Source organism: Centroberyx gerrardi, chromosome 2 (genome assembly GCF_048128805.1).
Source record: "Centroberyx gerrardi isolate f3 chromosome 2, fCenGer3.hap1.cur.20231027, whole genome shotgun sequence".
Classification (NCBI taxonomy): Eukaryota; Metazoa; Chordata; class Actinopteri; order Beryciformes; family Berycidae; genus Centroberyx; species Centroberyx gerrardi.
Window position 1 is genome coordinate 26,408,363 of NC_135998.1, and position 19,164 is coordinate 26,427,526.

Consider the following 19,164-nt stretch of genomic DNA (forward strand, 5'->3'; position numbering starts at 1 on the left):
AGAGACAGAGAGAGACAGGCACAGAGACGGAAACAAAGGGAGTACATTACTGTGCTATTGGGTTATGTTTTGCATATTTTTGGGATTGCAATAAGACAATCCCAATCCAAGTTTGTGTCTGTGTGTGTGTCTGTGCGTGCATGTGTGTGTGCGCGCGTGCATTTAATAGGTCAAGGTTGATAATTAACCTATGATGACTGAAACACAGCAATTACAGTCATACTCATGTGACAAATCAAAGTGACAGAGGCTTGAATGTAGTCATGCATCCTCCCTGGTCAGCTTTAGGAGGTGAGTCAGACCATACCATCACCCCCCGGATCATGTGTCATCTATATTATAATCAGATCCACATTGTCTTTCTTGTTTTTTTTAAATTACCCATGATGTCACGGTATGGACAGCACTGTACACATTTAATTTCAGTGCACCCCTCTCCGCCAGCACCTATCCTACACACCTCTATAGGTTAGGAAGTATATCAAAGGTCTTGCAGAGTTGACTGTCATCCTCCTTTACTCCCTGAGTTGGAGAGCAAGTAGGTAAATCAGATACTTTTAAATGGAATGGTAATTATAACCCAAAATGGACAAATAATGTGAGTCATGAGCTGCACACCTGTGAAAGCGCTGCCCTGTGTGTTGTGGTCTGAGAGCAGATCCCATGTGGAGGCAGTCAGGGGCCAAAGTAGGTAAAGCAGAACACAGTGAAAGCCTGATGAAGAGGGACAGTGAAGTGTGTTGGTCAAGAATGAGCCTCTCTCTTCTACAAGACCCCGCCGATACGGTGAGGGAGGGCCAGTTATTGAATACTGTTGTTGGCCCATTGTTAAATTACAGCTTAATTCCTTTTCCATCATCATAACCATTTGTTTTCCTTTCGGGGTGGAGATAGAGGATGAGATAGGGCACTAGGGGAGGGAGGAGGAGGAGGAGGAGGCAGACTTTTGCTTTGCTCTGACTCTGCTGGGTCTTTAGTACTGTTAGTGTTTGGTGGCTATCGCATCATGACTTCATCTCTTAGCTGATTCCTGCCATTGGTCATATTTTGACACCTCGTCTCCTCCGGACCAAGGCTGCTGCTCTCAGGAAGCGCTTACTTTTCCTGTTGCCCATTGCACTGCTGAATCGCAATCCTCCTCCCGCTTCTGTTTTCACCTGCTTTTTGCTCCCTTTCATCTTTTCTCTCTTCTTTACTCTTTGGACATTTTCATAATTCTCTCTCTCCAACCCGTCCCATCTCTGCTCTTGGGACCATCCTAGCCATGTCATTTCTAGCTCCTTTTCCAATTCCTTTTCTTGGATCAAATTCCGTCACATCTTTCAAATCACAACGTTACTTACTACTAACTTGCACTGTGTTTTTCTAGTGTTACTTGAGGCAAACACCCTTATCCACTCTTCCTCTCACATCCCACCCTCCAGAACCGCCGCACATTTGACCCATTCAGTTCAGATAGCTGACAGATAGTTAAACATCAGGAGCCTCATCCACCCACCCCCCACCCCCCCCACCTCTAAAACCCTTTCACTCCACCTAACCCTCCTCCTTTCTCTAGCTGCCCTTGAGCTTTTCTATTACCGCATGGAAAGCACCTCGCAGCCCCTGACAAGCGCGGCGGATCGACACTAAATCAGAAATCAGTGCCAGCCGCGGATCTGAGCCACCATGAAGGTCACAGGCCCTACACTGCGTGTCGTCTCAATCTGGAGAGCAGGAGTAGACACAGCTAGAGCGGTGTGTGTGTGTGTGTGTGTGTGTGTTTGTGTGGGGTTTTTTTTACCAGTGGTGTAGGGGAGGTGGTGGGTGTTAAATGCAGTCACAGACAGAGAGGGAGAGAATGTAGAATGGAGGAAGAGGATAAGGATGCTGGGTACTGCCAGGGAAGAAGAGGGGCAGCTCAACATGAATGCAGAAGTCATGGGGACGAAGAGGAGAAATAAGGGGAAGCGAGAGGAGAATATGGGTAAGAGAAAATGTCACAGTTTGCTGAAGACATAAGGTACAAAACAGTTTCAAAAGAGCATCGAACAAAGAAATATTGCTCTTTGCTTCCAAGAATGCTCCTCAATAATGAGGTAAATACAAGGGGAAAGTATGTTGGCTGAGCAGCAAATCTCAAACTACCTGCTTTTTACAGTTAGGGTAGTAAGGGGAGGTTTGAGACCTCCTCTGATCTCATGGGGTTGTTATACACTGCCATCTAGTTGTAAGTTATGGAATGACAACCATAAAAGACACTTCTGATACAAAGTCTTTTACAGTAAAAACAGTATTTAAAACCAGTAAGATAAGAACCTACCATATATCTATCATTAATAGGCCTTAACTTTGGAAGTACAAAAAACGTTTTTACAAGCTGGGTTTTAGCAAAGTACAGGCTGCAGTTTCCCAATGTGTTTGTGCGCTTGTTTGCATTTTGTCCAGCTAAAGCTTCCGTTGTTTGAGTCACGTGAATGGTTTGTTGTGGTACGTGCCCCGTATTTCTCCTTACTGGGTTTCTACGAAAATAATTCACATACAATACTACATTTATAAGCTTGGGGACAGTTACCCGGTCAACACAGCGACGTATAGCATCTTAAAATCAAATCACAAGGGCGATAAACACGACGACATCCACTGTTTACAACGAGCGAAGGCTGTCTGTCTGTCTACGCCAATGACTGGTAAGACAAACATACACGACAATTATGTTATGCCTGTTATTTTTGCTAATGTGTATCTTTTTTGGTGTTATCTGTTAACCGCTGCGGGATCTCCACGAATGCTTATATTAGGCCTGCAGTTGCCATTTCACAGATAGCGAAACACCTGTATACCAATGGCAGATAAATGCACAGAAACCTAACGTTAAACTGGCTTTATTATGGTCCTTCAAAAACAGCCGCTGAATAGTCATGCTTCGTTGGATACTCGGCGGTCGCGAGGCTCAGAGTGCCGTGGAGGTAAGATGTGCCTCTTTTTACACGACATTATGAGAGGAAGTACAGTATTTCTGACTGCAGGTGTACTACAGTATTCCTCCTGAACAACCTGCCCTGCTCTCTCCAGTTTTTCACTGAGTCCACACTGACTACTTCTGAACCAGACTCTGTTTATCTCACTACTTTTCCCTCTTATGTCTGCAGAAAAGCCCCGTGCTGTGCATCGGAGAGGAACAACCCAAAAACTGCTTCACTGAGCTGCAGGTGCTGAAAGGACATTTTGACATTGTTCGATTTCTGGTGCAGATTGATGACTTCAGGTAAGCAGACCGCCACCCCCTTTTCTCTTTCTCCCTCTCCTCTCTCTCCTCTCTACCCTTGGCTGGCCTCTATCCCTCTGTGATTGACAGGAGATCCTCTCCTACAGCAAACTTACAGAGCATGACAAGAGCCCAATCATCACCACTACGGGATTGTGTGTGCACAATACAGTGTAACCTAAGCCTTTTATTACTGTCCAAACACACACACACATATGCACACAAAGCTTCTGCACCTGCTCTCCTATCTGCCCTGCTTTGTGGAAGCATGCTGCACACTGGCATGGTACAGTGAGTCTGCATAAGTGGTCAGATTGTGATTTGTAACAGAACTAAACGTGTGTGTGTGTGTGTGTTGGGGTGGGGGTGGCGGTTGCTCCAGCAGAGCGTCACGCCTGGTCTCCTCCAGTAATAACCCCCTCCTCTGGGTCTCGTCCTCTCCACACACAGGTCCACAGTCGGGGGCAAAGGCCAGAAAATTCTCTCCAGATTGCTTTTGAAGTCCGAAAATGTATCCTAGACAGTTCCTCTCTTCTCCTTTTTATCTCTCTTTTTTATCCTCTCATCCTGTCCGTTGAGTTTGGGAACAGGTAGCGTGGATGGTTGGGGGTCAGAGGGCAAGCGAAGGTGTTAAACCCCAGGACAGATGTTTTTTAAGATTTATGGGGTGGAGATGGACGTGCTGGAAATGATTCCTCACACAGATAGAGATTGTGTGTTTGACTACACTTAGTCAACTCACAGAAGACGAGGCCTGCCAACCCCAAATCTACACAGGGTCACTTACTGTTAGGCCAACTCAACATGATATGAATTCATTTGATTTGGTTAACTGAGTATGGTACTGTATTCAAATTTTCACCATTACAGTACAACCTCAGCAACGCACATAATTAAATTTGTGGTCAATTAGTGCCCATTATGTCATATACATGACAGTATATAAAAAAAGTATACATTATATACAAACAAATTACTTTTGTGTCACCTACGTTTCCATTTGCAAGTCATACCTCATTCCTTTCATCTCTCCTCTGTTTTCTTTCTCCAGATGTGCCTCAGCAGGAGACGACGGCCTGGTTCTGGTGTGGAATGTTGAGGTGAAAGTTAATGATGTTTTTCACCTATAAAATATATTTATGAGCAATATATTCCTCTGTTTCATATTTTGCCAGTTAACTATTTCTGTGTATTGTGAAACTGCACAGTACACGATGACAACACTAGGGGGCACTGATGTCTTTTGTGTGTTCTTGGTAGTTTCTTTTCTCTGCATGTGAAGTAAACTGTGTTATCTGTGTTTGTGTGTGTGTTTCATGTCAGACTGGGGAGAAGCTGCTGGAGCTGAGGGGCCATTCCCAGCAGATAACAGCCATAACCACCTTCACCTGTACTAATGGAGACACACCGCACACCTCGCTCATCACCGCCTCCTCAGACCGGACCCTCAGTGTATCCTCAAACTGCAAGAAAGACAAAACAAGCTCACACACACACACACACACACATACACAACACATAATTGTAATTGTTGTGTTTGCGATTCAGGCTTTATTCTCCTCAATGTGATTTGCCAGTTGTGGGACCCAGATACAGGGAACAGGGTTCAGACTATTTCAGATCTCCAGTCATCTGTAAAGGTAATGCTTTATAATGTGGTTCATCTTAATACCATAGCAGTTATATGTGTGTAGTGACCTCTCCTGTGCACAGAAGAGCTGCTGGTAAAGTGCAGGAAAGTAATGTTCATAGCAACTGGAGGTTTGCTGCACACTTAATCACTCGCAGACTGACTTGTTTTAATTATTCATCCTTTTAATCTTTCATAATGCAATTAAAAAGTATTTGAAGTGAATACGGCATGTCACATTGCTGCTTCGTCAGCATCACTCATCAGCACAGAATGGGAGTGATAAAGCGACCTGTGATCCACAGTGGGTCACATGACCAAGACAAGCGAGGTGAAACAGTTTGAACACAATAAATATACATAATATATGAAGTACATATTTCAGCTTTATTTTTTTTTTTTACTGTTATAGTTTTTCTATAATATATGATAACATATCTTAGTAAATAGGCCATCATAAAGTTATGTGATTAAAATAATACACCCATTATTATTGCTGGCTATCAGTTAACATGGCACACAGAGATAGAAACTATTAGAAACTTTACCTACTGATGGAAACATGGTTTAATGCACATTACAGGAATGGGATCAGGTCAAGGTTTCATTAAGCCCATATGGTTCCACAGAATTTAGTGTTAAGATCCAATGTGGTCTCGGTAACAGCTAAAGATTTGCACCTGAGGTTCTTTAGTTGCCAATGACTTGAGAAGTTGTCGTTTCAGGATTTCTCTCTCTATAATTTCTAGCTAGTGCACAGACCATATTGCCATTTGGTATAGCTGTTTTGTGCAATTTGTGTGCAATTCTGAGTTTCATGTTGCATTTGATGTCTGTGTTAACCATGATAACCTGACAAAGCAGCAATGTGAAATGCATTATTCTAACAAATGTGATGAGTGAGTGATCAAGTGTGTAGCAAACCTACAGTTTTTATGGCTGCAGCAGTTGTATATTGCATCCAAACGTGTTTTATGCAGAAATGTTAACACAGTGCTCCATAGATTGTTGCAAAAACGCTAAAGTATATACTTCCTGGCTCTTCACATGAGATTTTCTTGGATGGGTCGGTTATTAATGTGTCTGTTTGTCATGTCATCTAAACATTGAGCAATTAATTTGTATTAGCAATACCTGTGATACGTGACATACTAATTAAAATGTTTGACACTAAAGGTTGCTCTGCCATTTATAACTTAAGATAAAAAACGGTAATTGCCACTTGCTCATAGATTAAGGCTAATTACAGTATCCATAGGCTAATTATATTTGTTTTCTTTTCTGTAGTGGCTGCTATAGTGTGTGTGTGTGCATGCATGTGTGTGTGTCTATGTGTGCGTGTGTAAACAAAGAATCACACGTCTTTATTTGAATCTTTATTTATGAACTGATATAACTGTGTCTTCCTTAGTGTTTGCTGGTACTGGAGCGGCTGTGTGTGTGGGTCTCTGGTGGGGCTGAACTGTGTGTGTGGAACAAAGACTTTCAGCTGCAGTGCCAGAGACAGAACCACAGTGACACAGGTGACGAGAAACAGGGCAAGAATAACTTAGTCACATATGTTCACCCTCCAGACAGTGCTATTTGTACACAAATAGGTTAATGCTGTCACTGTGTTTTGGCAATCTGTAGGAGTAACTGCTTTGATCGAGCTGCCTAAGAACTGTATAGCAGCTGCTATGGATAAGGAGATAGGTAAGAGAAACATTCTGATGGTCTCCACTGACGATAATGTTCAATACTGTTCTCTTATTGACTTCTAATGAAATATCTTTCCCTTCCTTCTTTGCAGTTATCTACAGGCTGACAGTCTCTACTGACTCCTCGCTGTCAGTGGCTGAGATCCGCTGCCTGTCGGACCACCAGGACTACATTCGAGCTCTCATAAACGTCAACGGTCAGTCTCTGTCCGACTCTGTCAGGACACTCTGACACATCACCGAACATCAAAGTGAATGCATTTGACTTTCGGCATGGAATTGCACGGTGTATTCTTGGGTCCGTATGACCGCCGCGCTGGTTGCTGTCATGTTTTCCTCAGATGGGTTGTTTGCCAGCGGCTCCCATGTGGGCGAGTTGATCCTCTGGGATGCGACTGATTGGAAGATCCTGGCCTACGAGCACATCCTGTGGGAGGAGTCGCAAGCTGACACTCAGGCTGAAATACGACTGGGCGCTCCCAAACCCAGTGAGATGTCCATTCAGCATCTGACCACCAATGGAAAGGTGAAGAAAAGGGATGGCTGGATGTTGGATGGGATGATGTTGGACTCATTGTGTATGCTGAAGAAATTGTATGTTGTGTTGATACCGTCATTCCTTAAGATTCCTTATGTGTGTGTTTTCTAGCTCATCCTGGCAGCTGTGGGCAGCGGTCTGTATGTGTACAGCATCCTGACCAAGACTGTGGTGGCCTACAGGAAGATCGCCCACGACTCGAATGTCTTACACACCATGCTGCTGTCCGATAGGTGATGATTTGACATTTTCTCACAGATGTGTTCCTGTCTTTAATCATTCTAAAGTTTGATAAAAGATTAGGGCCGCAATATGATTATTATGTGATCGAAAAACACTCTTTATATTCTGATTTGCCACTGATCACTGCCATGGGTGATCTGCCATTAACTTGTAGAGTAAGAAGAAGAATTACCTCCATGGATGCATCAAAAAATCTCCGGCCTCTCCTGGCTTCAGAGAGAATGGTAGCCTAACCAGTAACGGTATATATGATAACGGTAACCTAGACCAGTGGTTCTTGACGTGGGGTCTGGGGACCACCAGGGGTCCTTTAGTGAGTTTCAGGGGGTCCCCATAAAATTGATGAGTTGTTAAACTTCAGCATTATTTCATTTACAAGAAGTTAACACATTAGAGAATGTAGAAGAATGACTGTTTTGATCATAGTTTCACTGTTCTCTCTCTACCTACAATACAGATAGTCATGGAATTCTGGACAAAATCATATCAACAATAATGTAACAATAAAAAATATTCTCAGATTTGGCTTTCGAGAGACAAAATCTTATCAAATGGGGGTCCATGGCCCTAATGTGGACTAAATTAGGGGTCCTGAATCACTGACCTAGGCTGCTCAGCGCAATCAACACGCATTCTATTTTTCTACCACATGAGCGCGCCTCTCTCTCTGTCTGTCCTCTGCTAGAAAAAGCTTCATGGAGGAGAGCTTGTCCAAGTCCAGATCATGTCAATATGCGGAGATTCTTTCACTGTAATGCAAAGTTTGTGTAATGGTTAGAAAATAGCATCTCTGAAACACAATCACATAGTATAGCGGCATTACTAAATACAGGTAAATTCATTCAAGATACATGTCTTATTTGATTTGATTATTTGTAGTTTTTTTTTTTTACGTTTTGTCAAAAGTGACATTTAGATTTTTTTTAAATACATTTGTTACACTGAAGTGTTGAGAAAAGGGTGTTCATGATGATATATTATTCAAATATTCAGTGTAAGAGTTGATTAGAAATCAGTGGTTGCAGCCCTACGTAATATCAAGTTTAAGATGTCCTAATCTTATTCTGAACCCAGATATATGGATTCAATACACTGACACTGTGTCATCATTTCCCAAACAAACTGGACTGCTTGTGATTAGTATTCTAGCATCTGTTAGACAAGATTGTTATTGTGGTACTTTAACAGTGGCGTGTGCAGGTGTTTCATACGTGTTTATCTTGCAGTGAGCTGATGTCCTGTTCTGAAGATGGCAGCGTGAGGATGTGGGAGATGCAAGACCTGCCTTTACCTGCAGAACCAGCCTCTCCAGGTGACTGACACACACACACACACACACACACACACACACACACACGCACGCACTCTCATACAACTGGTGACTCACACACATGCAGGACACTCCAGTGTGACCCTCACACTGACCTGAAATGTTACATTGCTGACAGGACGGTAAGTGCGTATATCCTGTATATCTTCAAATTGAACATATCACGGAAACTGGATTATTTTCCCAGTGACACATTAGATAACACATACATGGTTATGAATCTAAAACCTCAAAGACTGTTTGTGGAAAATTGCCCACACTCAGCTTTGTGTGTGTGTGTGTGTGTGTGTGTGTGTGTGTATAAGCATGCGTAGTGTTTGAGTGTCTTGATGTGTGGGTGGTTTGGAAGTGCAGTAATGCAGTCCAGATGTGGTATTCTGTATATCAAAGGAAAGCGTACTGTACTAGCACTCAGGGAGGCTGTGTTTTGTACTTAATAGGGGTGGTCTGAAGTTGAGTGATTGTGTGCATGTGTGTGTGTGTTTGCATATATGTGTGTGGTAGCGCTGTCTTTGATGGTCTAGCTCGCTGCAGTCAGTCTCGAGCTGTGGTGCGATGCTGGATAGAGCTTGGCTGGAGAATACATCCAGGCTACGTCACTGGCTCTGCTGCTAATGCTACACAGATGCCACTCATCTTTGAAGTCCCATTCCCTGTGTCTATCGTTTGCTTCATGTCTACTGGGAACCTATCAGAAATCAATCAGCTGCATTTCCTTTGGTCTTTCCAGCTTTCCCTGTCTGTCTGTGTCTTAGTCTCTGCTGGGCTGTGTTGTTTTTCTCTGTTCATTCTCCTTCAGCAGGACTCTGGTTTCTCAGTGGGACGCTTTCATCTGGAAGCCCAGCTCATCTGTCTAGACGCAGAGCCTCACTCCACACAGCATAGGCAAAATTACCAGATTTATATCGAAGGGGACAAAATTATGTTGAAATTCATTGCCTTTTTATTGTCCATAAGATAAATGTTCTCATATTTGAAATATGACAAGCCCAAGGGTTTTAGTCCCATCTTATTTGTGGGTTGTGAAAATATTTCTTTCCCCCTCAGACCTGCTGCTTTGAGTGATTGTGTCTGATGCCCCACTGTGATGATGTCATTGCCGTTTTGAGTCTATCCTGTTGGCTTCCATCTCCATCTGAAAAATCACAAAAACAATATTTTAGCAGAGGATCACGCCGTACATGTAACAGCCTATAGCCATAGTCTCTAACAAGCAGTACATCCTTCAGACAGAACCAAGCTCAATTCTGACTCATAAATTTCATATGGTCTTATTTCATTCTGAATATTGTTCTTTTCTCTTACTCCATCCATGTAACCAGGGTTCTTCGGGATGTGGTCTTTTGGGCGGACCAACAAACAGACCGGTCCTCCTTCGAAGAAGATTATGGAGATTCCCAGTATCCGGACGCTGGAGTTGACAGGCGATCTGATCGGGCACTCGGGGGCAGTCCAGGTATTATTTCATGATGTAGGAAAGCAGAGGGTTGTGTCCTGCTATATAATATTTATCCCTTTTCCTGTTTGTGTATGCACGTCCCTCAGATGTTTGTGAGCTTCGGGGAGAAGGGTTTGGCGACATGCTCGACCGACCACCTGCTGATTCTGTGGAAGAATGGAGAGAGGCAGTCGCACCTCCGCAGCCTGGCACTTTTCCAAAAACTGGAGGAGAACGGAGGGCTCTGACCTCTTATCCTTGAACCACGCCATTAAAAAAAAATGTTTTTTGTTGTTATTGTTGGATGTTTGTTAGAAATTACTTGAATTTACTTTGATTGTTGCTTGCATTTTCACTGAAAATAATCAGTATTTACATTTTTTATTTCAAATTTCGGTACGATAATAAATGCCTAATCTGTGAAACAGAAAGGGATTGCAATATTTTTATTTCTACACACCTAAGTGTTGAATTGTTCACCACTCATCGCATATTCAGCCTGTGATGGGGGGTTGTGAGTAGGCATCACTTGAGTTTAAAGGGTCATGAGCCAAAAAGTTTGAGAACCACTGGTCTAGGTTGCCCCTCTCCTTTACATTATTCCTGATGGTGTCAAGTGCTGTAAAGTATGAAAAACAACTTCCAGGCTTGGAAATTGCCTGAGCTGGATAATCTATCACCTTATTTGGTTTTGTCAAAGTTGCTGTTTTATCGTTATTTCATTGTGCCTGAGTTGAGTTTTCATATCAGCGTGCATTGCATCACACTCTACATAATGACTATCGCCCATATCACCTGACACCCACAGGAAGAAATGGTCCCCGCCAGGAAATAATCCCTCAAAAACATGCCGCCTTACAAACCTTATGTCTTCCTATTTGGGGTGTCTTTGTTAGCCGGGGCGGCAGTTTAAGCTAGGTTGGACATCACTAAGTTTAAAAATGATGAAAAACAAGTAAATATTAAAAAATTCCAATTACATACAGCATGCAAAATGATTGGGGGAAATGTAAAGCAATGAGTTTGAGTGGCTGACTTCCCTTGCTAACTTGCAACTTGCTAGCTATTAATTAGTATATTGATTTGTTTCCTGTCATTGAATTGCTGGCTAACATTTGCTCCATATCTAAGTGTTCATCCCATTTGTGAGGCACACCTTCCCTTGAGTATTTTTATTCGGCTGATGCAGAGAGACAGTCTAAATGGGTGGTGGTGTCAGTACAACCCAGCTCAATGAGCCCAATTTGCAGTGAACGCTTCATTGCGCGTCAGTTGGCTTGTTTCTATCCGACAGTATGTTCAAGTTAATGTAACCTAAATACTTCAGTGTAAAAATACACACGTCTGTTTATCAAAGTGTAATTTAAAGCATGTGTGTTTATTGAAAAGTTCTAATACAATCTTTTACTCATAGCTGAAAAAGATCTGTGTGACATTACAAAAGAAGAGGCTATAAGAACCTTCTGTGACTATAGCTGAAGCGAAGACACCAGTTCACAATCAGCGCAATCAATTTTGCTTCTGTACAAACTGATTATAATTGCACTAAAATGTACCAAAACCAACGTTAATATACAAAATAAGCAGCTGGTGTAGCAGCCAGTGTTTTCTTTGTGCACCCCGGTCTCCTGTACTGCCGTGTTTTTATTCTCTGACATGAGAATTACCAATGCCACCCACATCAAAGAGGCTTCCAATGCCCTTGACCCAACCATCCCCTGGAATGGCACCTTTGTCGGAAATGGTAAGCACCCTTTGCCCTCATCTGCTCTCACAAATGAAGAGAACCCTTTGTCGAAGCTTGGCACTGGACCCGAGTCTCTGGAGCCCCCAGCCTGCTCTACTCCCCGAAATCCAGAGCCCTGGATCCAAGCTGGTAAGGGGATTCGAGCGTCCCATGACTCAGTGGGCCCCTACCACGAACAGACCTGCAGATTTCAGCCAGTGGAGAGGCTCCCTACATCTGAGCCTAGTCTGCCAGTTTTTCAGGGCAGAGAATTCACCCCAGCTGTCACACTGCTCAGCACCCTATCCCTACAGGAGGCCTAAATCCACTGGGAGACACATCTTGCGAGAGAAACCCCTCCATCCCTCTGTACTGATAGTAGGTTCTTCCATGGTGCGTCATGTCAAACTACCAAAATCTGAAACTTGGCACACGGGTCTTAGACATTAACTCTATAATTTCCCTGCTTCAGCATGACCACGCCACAGCCTCATCCATCATTGTCCACGTGCTGATCAAATGACATTAAGCTTCAACAATCAGAGACTCTCAAGGACGAATTTAAAACCCTCGTTAACACTCTTATTTAAACTGGCAAACAGATCGTCATCTCTGGCCCTCTGCCCTCCTCCCACTTCGGCCCTGTGAAGTTCAGCCGCATGTGCCAACTTCACGTATGGCTGAAATACTGTTGCTCCGTTGGCATCCCATTTGTTTACAATTTCACCACCTTCTGGAACAAGCCCAGCCTTTTTAGACAAGACAGAATTCAGTTACCAACCTTGAACTCTTGCACGACAGGCACTGCATGATGCTATGCAAATAACTCCTACTTTGCCCCTGTCTGCCCCTGCCAAAACTTACCCAATTTCTTATAGCCACAGGCTTGCCCAGACAACAGAGGGGCACAAACGGGACAAAATACAATACTATGAGAACCATTTCCTATCATATTTCAGTGCATATTATCACAAGGCTGCACACTGACAATCTGCCTATATGCTGTAAATAATAATAACCTAATTACTATTCTTTGACCTGCTCTCCAAACAGCTGCCTTGAACACACCTAGTATGATCTGTCTGTTAAATTTTAGGTCCCTATATAATAAATCCTTCATCTGCCAGAACTTCATTATGGCAAATGACAGAGTTTTTTATGATCACAGAATCATGGTTGAGCCATGGTGAGGTCTCACCGCTAATTGAAGCCACACCTCCCAACTACTTATCTGGGTGCGGTGGTGGTTAAGCAGTCATTCATAAAAATGATTTTAAACGTTTCCCTTGGCAACTTCGCCTCTTTTGAACATCTCAGTTTCTTGTTTACTGGCAAGGCCCCTCTGCTGTGTATTCTGGTTTACAGACCGCCTAAACCAAATAGTGTTTTTATTGAAGAATTCTCTGAACTCCTTTCAATTATTGTGCCTGTAGATGACAGACTAATCATTCTTGGTGATTTTAATATCCATGTCTGCTGTCTGACTCTTCCTCCTGCCCGTGATTTTCTGAACCTTATGGAATATTTTAATCTTGTTCGAGCTGTTAATATGCCCAACTCACTAAAGGTCATACACTTGAACTAGTTATTTCATCTGGTTTTATTCCATTGTCCATTGTATTTAAGGTTTTCTTTATCCTCCCTTTATCCAAGACATATGCTCCTCTCTGTTTCCAAATCCTCGACTTGAATTCTGCTACTAAATTCTGTGAGGCCTTCCCTTCAGCTGCAAACTAGAATGTCACCACACACTGATGAGCTAACAAATTATTTTAATAAAATTTGCCTGTCCACTCTTGATGTTGTAGCTCCTCCTAAAACCCTCCCATGGCTAAATGAGCACACGCAGGCCTTAAAAAGACGTGTGGGATGGAAGGCCAGTAAAATGCAAACCAATCTGGACATTCTAAAAAATCTCAAAGTAACAGAAAGCAGACAAGTTTGTGAGGACTTTTCTCCGAATATTTCTCCGATATCTCCAAAAATTGTCGTAACTGGAATGACTTCCCCGCAAAAGTGTGAGGAGTTTCACCAGGAAGGTGAAGAATATTAGGTTCCAGTTTTCCCACTCTGAGCCAAATCTCTCATTCTCCCCAGAAATCTGTGCCTCTCTTAGCAAGTTTTTTTTTTTTACCTAACTCCCTCATTTCACAACCATGTTTCAAATGAAATCCTCATCCCTCTGGACATTATCCATACTTCACATTCTGTGAATCATAAACAGCTCCCTAATCACCGGTACTGTCCCCTCCTATTTCAACCAAGCCATGGTTAAACCTCTACTGAAACAACCCAATTTACATCTCCCTGCTCTGAACAATTTCAGGCCAATTTCCAAATTGCCTTTTCTATCTAAAGTTCTGGAGAAAGTGATTTCCTCACAACTGATCGCTTCTATGAATATAAACGATATCTTTGAGAAATTTCAATTTGGTTTTAAAGCTCTTCATAGTATAGAGATGGCTCTTTTCAAAGTTGCTCAATCTTCGTCCTCTTAGATCTCAGTGCAGAGCGTAACATACCATGACAAACTGCCTTGAAAATTGGGTTGGCATCATGGACACTGCTCTTAACTGTCTCCGTTCTTACCTGTCAAATAGAACCTTTTCTGTAGTTTATGGAAATGCCTCGTCTTCTTCAGCCCAGCTCCTGTAAGGAGTTCCCCAAGGTCCAGTCCTCAGCTCCATACACTTCTCCATATACATGCTTCCTCTCTGCAACATTATTCACAAACATAACATCTCATACCACTGCTACTCAGACAACACACAGCTGTATATACCCCTTAAAACCAATGACTCAGTAGCTTAACCCAACTCAAAGCCTGCCTATCAGATATTCAGTGCTGGATGTCACAAAATTTCTCTTTCTTGTTTGTCCTTTTTTGCCTACACTTAAGGGTAATCTCGGCTACCTATCAGCATATGTTGAGCCAGTCGCCAACATTCAATCCGATGCATGGAATGCATCAGACAAGCGGAAACGTCCTCGCTGACTCCTTTGCATTGCTTGTTCTGCCTCCCAATATCCACCCTCCAACATTAGGTGGAACTCCTGGCATCAGTGGCTTTCGCCTATAGATCAGTTCACAACCCTAGGCTGATGCCGAGACGCTAAATTATGATTTCTTGTCATCTAGAACAACTTTGCAACTTTACCATGAAGTTCAAAATTGAGTAAAGTGGATGGTTTGGACTACAAAACTGGTTTTATAAATGGGAAATTATAGCTTTCACTCATGTGGTCTTGCTGGCAGTTGCTCCAGGTTGAATTTGTTGGTAGGATGTGCGCAGCCAGGACAATGCTGATATATCCTCAGGGATGGGACAATACACATGTACCTTAGCCAAGATGGGATTTGGGTGGTTATACTGTTTTCTACAAAATAATCAGTGGACTTTTTCTTAATTTGGACCATCACCAGTTGTATTTTCCAAAATCACAGCGTAAGGATTCACGACACAATTCTGACTCAGCAAATCCTGAAACCCAGATTTAGGAAAACAAAATTATCCAAGCACAACTGGTATTTCCAATCAGAAGCACTGACACTCCTATGTTCACCTGTGGACCTACTAAATTAGATGTTATTTTGCAGTGTCCTTTAAATTAAAAAGTTACCACTGACAATAAAGGGTAAAAATCCAAAAGGATCATTGTAAGAGAGTCCTTTCAATATTACCACTGCTATGATTAGCCCAAATTCTCTCAATCCCAATACACTGCAGATCATCAGCAGTATGGGCCACCTGCATCAAGGGTCGGGCAACTAGAGATAGAACATCTCAACACTTAAAGACCTCACCTTATCCTTCAAACTTCCTTCCTTAGTTGAATGATCAATATTATGAATTTAGTGTTGTGCTAAAGGTATAGTGTTGTAGTTTAATTAAGATGAACTATTAATATTGCCATTTCAATAATAATTACAGTTATTAGTTGAGATTCCAAATGAATAGTTAACTTTAAGAGACATATGAGGCTAATCTTTACATATTGTAGTAATATTTATCTTAGCACTTGTGCCACCTTATGAAAATTAATTATTCATAATCATGTGACCCTATATCCTTTATGTCAATATTCCCCACGTGGGAGGACATCCCCAACATAATGTTAAAAAAGCTGCTGCCGTTGAGTAACAACTTTATATTTCAAGAATGCTTTAATTGTCTCTCACAAATACATTTTAAGTTTTTGACAGAGAACATCAAAATAAGACATCAGAAACCAGAGAGGGCAAATACATAAAACTTTTAAAAGAAACATGGTGGATTACTTCTAAATGACGTCGATGCAGAAGCTTTTATCACTACAATGCATCAGGCAATAAAATCTTTCAAAAACACAGACATTACAGTAGTCATGGCCAATGATGATGAACATTCCTTGAAAAATAGAGTTTATATATAACATATATTATCACTTTCAGATTTCTAATTATTGTTCTGCTTAGAAATTATACAAAATAACAGAATTGGCACATTGTCCGTACCCACGGCGATCAGTGTCAGAGATGGAAGAGACAGGAAACAGGAATCACTGTAAGTGATGAAGGCTTATCATTACATAACAAGCAGTAATACAATCTGGTTCTACCTTAATAGACTCTTATTTAGAAGCGAGGCGCAAGAGACTGGTTGTCATCTGATCTAATCAATATCATCACATTCCAGTCATTACTGCTTACAGAAAAGGCATGTTGTCTGTACGTGACATGTAAATCTGAAATATCTGAATTGTCTGTGAATAGAAATCTTCATTATAATCTAGCAAAAATATCTTCTCACTTGATTAATAATAGCAGTCATATGAAACATTCAAAGTTCGTGCCACATTTCAAGTCACTGTACAAAATGGGAATCTTGTTTAGAGTCAAAGTTATTGGAATGCATCCCTACAACATATAACAGACAAATAAAGTTAGTAAAAGGTTAAAACAAAATCGGTATAACGCTAAGGGAAATGATATGGTGGCCTAGCTGGATATTGACAGTAACAGTAGGTACAATAGGTAGTTTACAGTGTATTGCAACAATAGCGAACCTACACAGTGAGACATGAGAAGATTAAGGCATTAAGACCTTGTTCCATGACCAAAACGATTACATCATCATAAATATATCGTACGTGGGTGTGATTAATTCCATCTCTGCAAATCAGAAAGTGAACTGAAACCGTAACTGAGAAACAATCATCAATAGTGGAATTTACAGCTGATTTGACATAGAATTGATCTGACTGCACCTGAAACAATTTGAAACATACAGCATGTCCCGTCCTCGCCTCTTTAAGAACCTCATGGATGTACAAAAGTGGTAAAACGTCAGGACCATCATGACAGAACTATTAGCACTGACTCGCCAAGTCAACTCAAAAACTATAGCACAGACCAAACAACATTCCCAAGTCCCATGTTTTATTTCAAAGGTCTTCTGAAATAAAACATTTATGGCTTTGTCTCGTGGCTTTTTTTTTTTTTTCTCAGCAGAGGATTCACTATTTCAACCAAAAGAATACTTTTGTTTTTCCTTAAAGACGACCAAAGAATAAGGCACCTGTAAGAAGCTCTCTGTGCCTTTGGTTAATACTGAAATTTTAGTTTCCTGGATTAGCATAGACACACACCCACCCACACACACACACACACACACACAAGCAGCAGCATGTCCTCCTAATTAAGTTGTGACCACCGTAGTTGTAGTGTTGGGAATAGATGTGGGAATGCATAATGATGAAATTACACATCACCAAAACAGCACATGTACCGGAATCTATAGCTTTTACCACTCATCACCATTTTTATTCATAATCAGTACTTGAATCTTCTTGATTTAACAACTGATTTCAATTTTTTTCTGTTATATCCAATAGTGTTTCACCATCAAATGTTAAGACTAAAATGAAAGTGATTAGAGAGGTAATGTATGTCACAGGAATTTGTCAATTAGCTGACTAAGACGAGAAATAATACTGGTTCAGTGGTGGTTCAATTCTCAAATATGACAAGTATATAGTTTCTGTTGATAAATCACTGACTTTGTTCCTTTTCTATTCCCAATCACAGTATGGTAATCACTACATTTCTCTGGATCTGACCCATCACCCTCACACAATTGATGCACCATTATACTGTACAATATTACATAGTTCTGCAGTACCCCCTTTTAGCCACCAGATGGAGAAAACATCATATAAATCTAACGCTCCAATGGCTCACTGTTTGTATAGTATTTTCTTTTTTTGTAAATCTAAATAATCTAAAGCTCAAGTGCTACGAGATTTCGACCAAATGAGAACAAGATGGGTGTAAGGTGAACTGTGGCTGTGGGATTTGCAGACATTGAGATAAAGCAGAACTCTGGTGGGCTTGTACAGTAAAACTGGCCTAACAAAAACCATCTGAGAGCAGGAGCTGATTAGTGCTAGGCGCAGAACAGACGCTGGCCCACCAACTTGTGTTTTCTCAGGCTGGGTCTAAACAAGGTTCTGCTGCTGCCTTACCCGTCCGTCAGGCTGCTGTGAGGTCCATTTCTGCACAGACCACACAGCTATGCTACTTTGACAACGGCACTGCATGACCCATAGAGAGAGAGCAGGGCAGGAAAGAGCTGTGCACTGTGTAAAAGTCAGTATAACTTGATTGTGACCACTTTTCAACTGCAGAGTGATAAAATAGATCATCATACAGGCAACTGATGTTTCCCTTAGAATGGTTACACAGTGTGGACACCCAAACCAGTTTACTCTCAAGTCAGAATAGATTTTTTTTTTTTTTTTACATTTGGGAAGAAGCAATTGTCTACAGTTTGTGTCCTGTCCAATGTCATATAATTGAATGTATGTAACACAGTGACCTCTCCATGTTGAAATGAAAAGAGGCATAAAGAGTCCAGATACAGTACATTTCTGTGCCTCATTTGTTTTGAAATAAAGCTCTTACTGTACAACACCGATGCAATCTATGTTTTAGGTCATCTGAGCTCCATTGTCATCACTGGTAATTAATGCTGTATTGCCTTCACAGTGCACAAAGGGCCGTGATGTAGAACAGTTTCCCCTAAGACTAATGTTTGGGTGAGATATTGCGCCACCCATCATATAGCTACATGATCATCCAACCCAACAGTTATCACAAATACATCCCTCATTCAATTGGACTTATGTCCCTGCGGCTGGACATTCAGAAGAGATGTGTGCTGGCTGGTTTTACCCTACTGAATGGACCCGGTTTTGGGATTTCTGCCCATATCTGGGGCGTAAATATATTATTCAACTGCGCTCTTACAAGTGGGGAAGGTATGGGACCTCT

At 41.7% G+C, this 19,164-nt stretch overlaps 1 protein-coding gene across 1 annotated transcript; it reads left to right on the forward strand.

The window, feature by feature from the left end:
- Positions 1-2,464: 2,464 nt before the first annotated feature.
- wdr41 (WD repeat domain 41) lies at positions 2,465-10,542 on the forward strand. Its single transcript, XM_071901759.2, has 14 exons — positions 2,465-2,669; positions 2,888-2,948; positions 3,132-3,247; positions 4,299-4,347; positions 4,571-4,699; positions 4,825-4,887; positions 6,289-6,400; positions 6,510-6,572; positions 6,670-6,774; positions 6,919-7,103; positions 7,227-7,348; positions 8,585-8,670; positions 10,011-10,144; positions 10,234-10,542. Exons 2-14 carry the CDS (start codon positions 2,901-2,903, stop codon positions 10,372-10,374), a joined length of 1,353 nt encoding a protein of 450 aa, XP_071757860.1. The 5' UTR covers positions 2,465-2,669; positions 2,888-2,900; the 3' UTR covers positions 10,375-10,542.
- Positions 10,543-19,164: the final 8,622 nt, after the last annotated feature.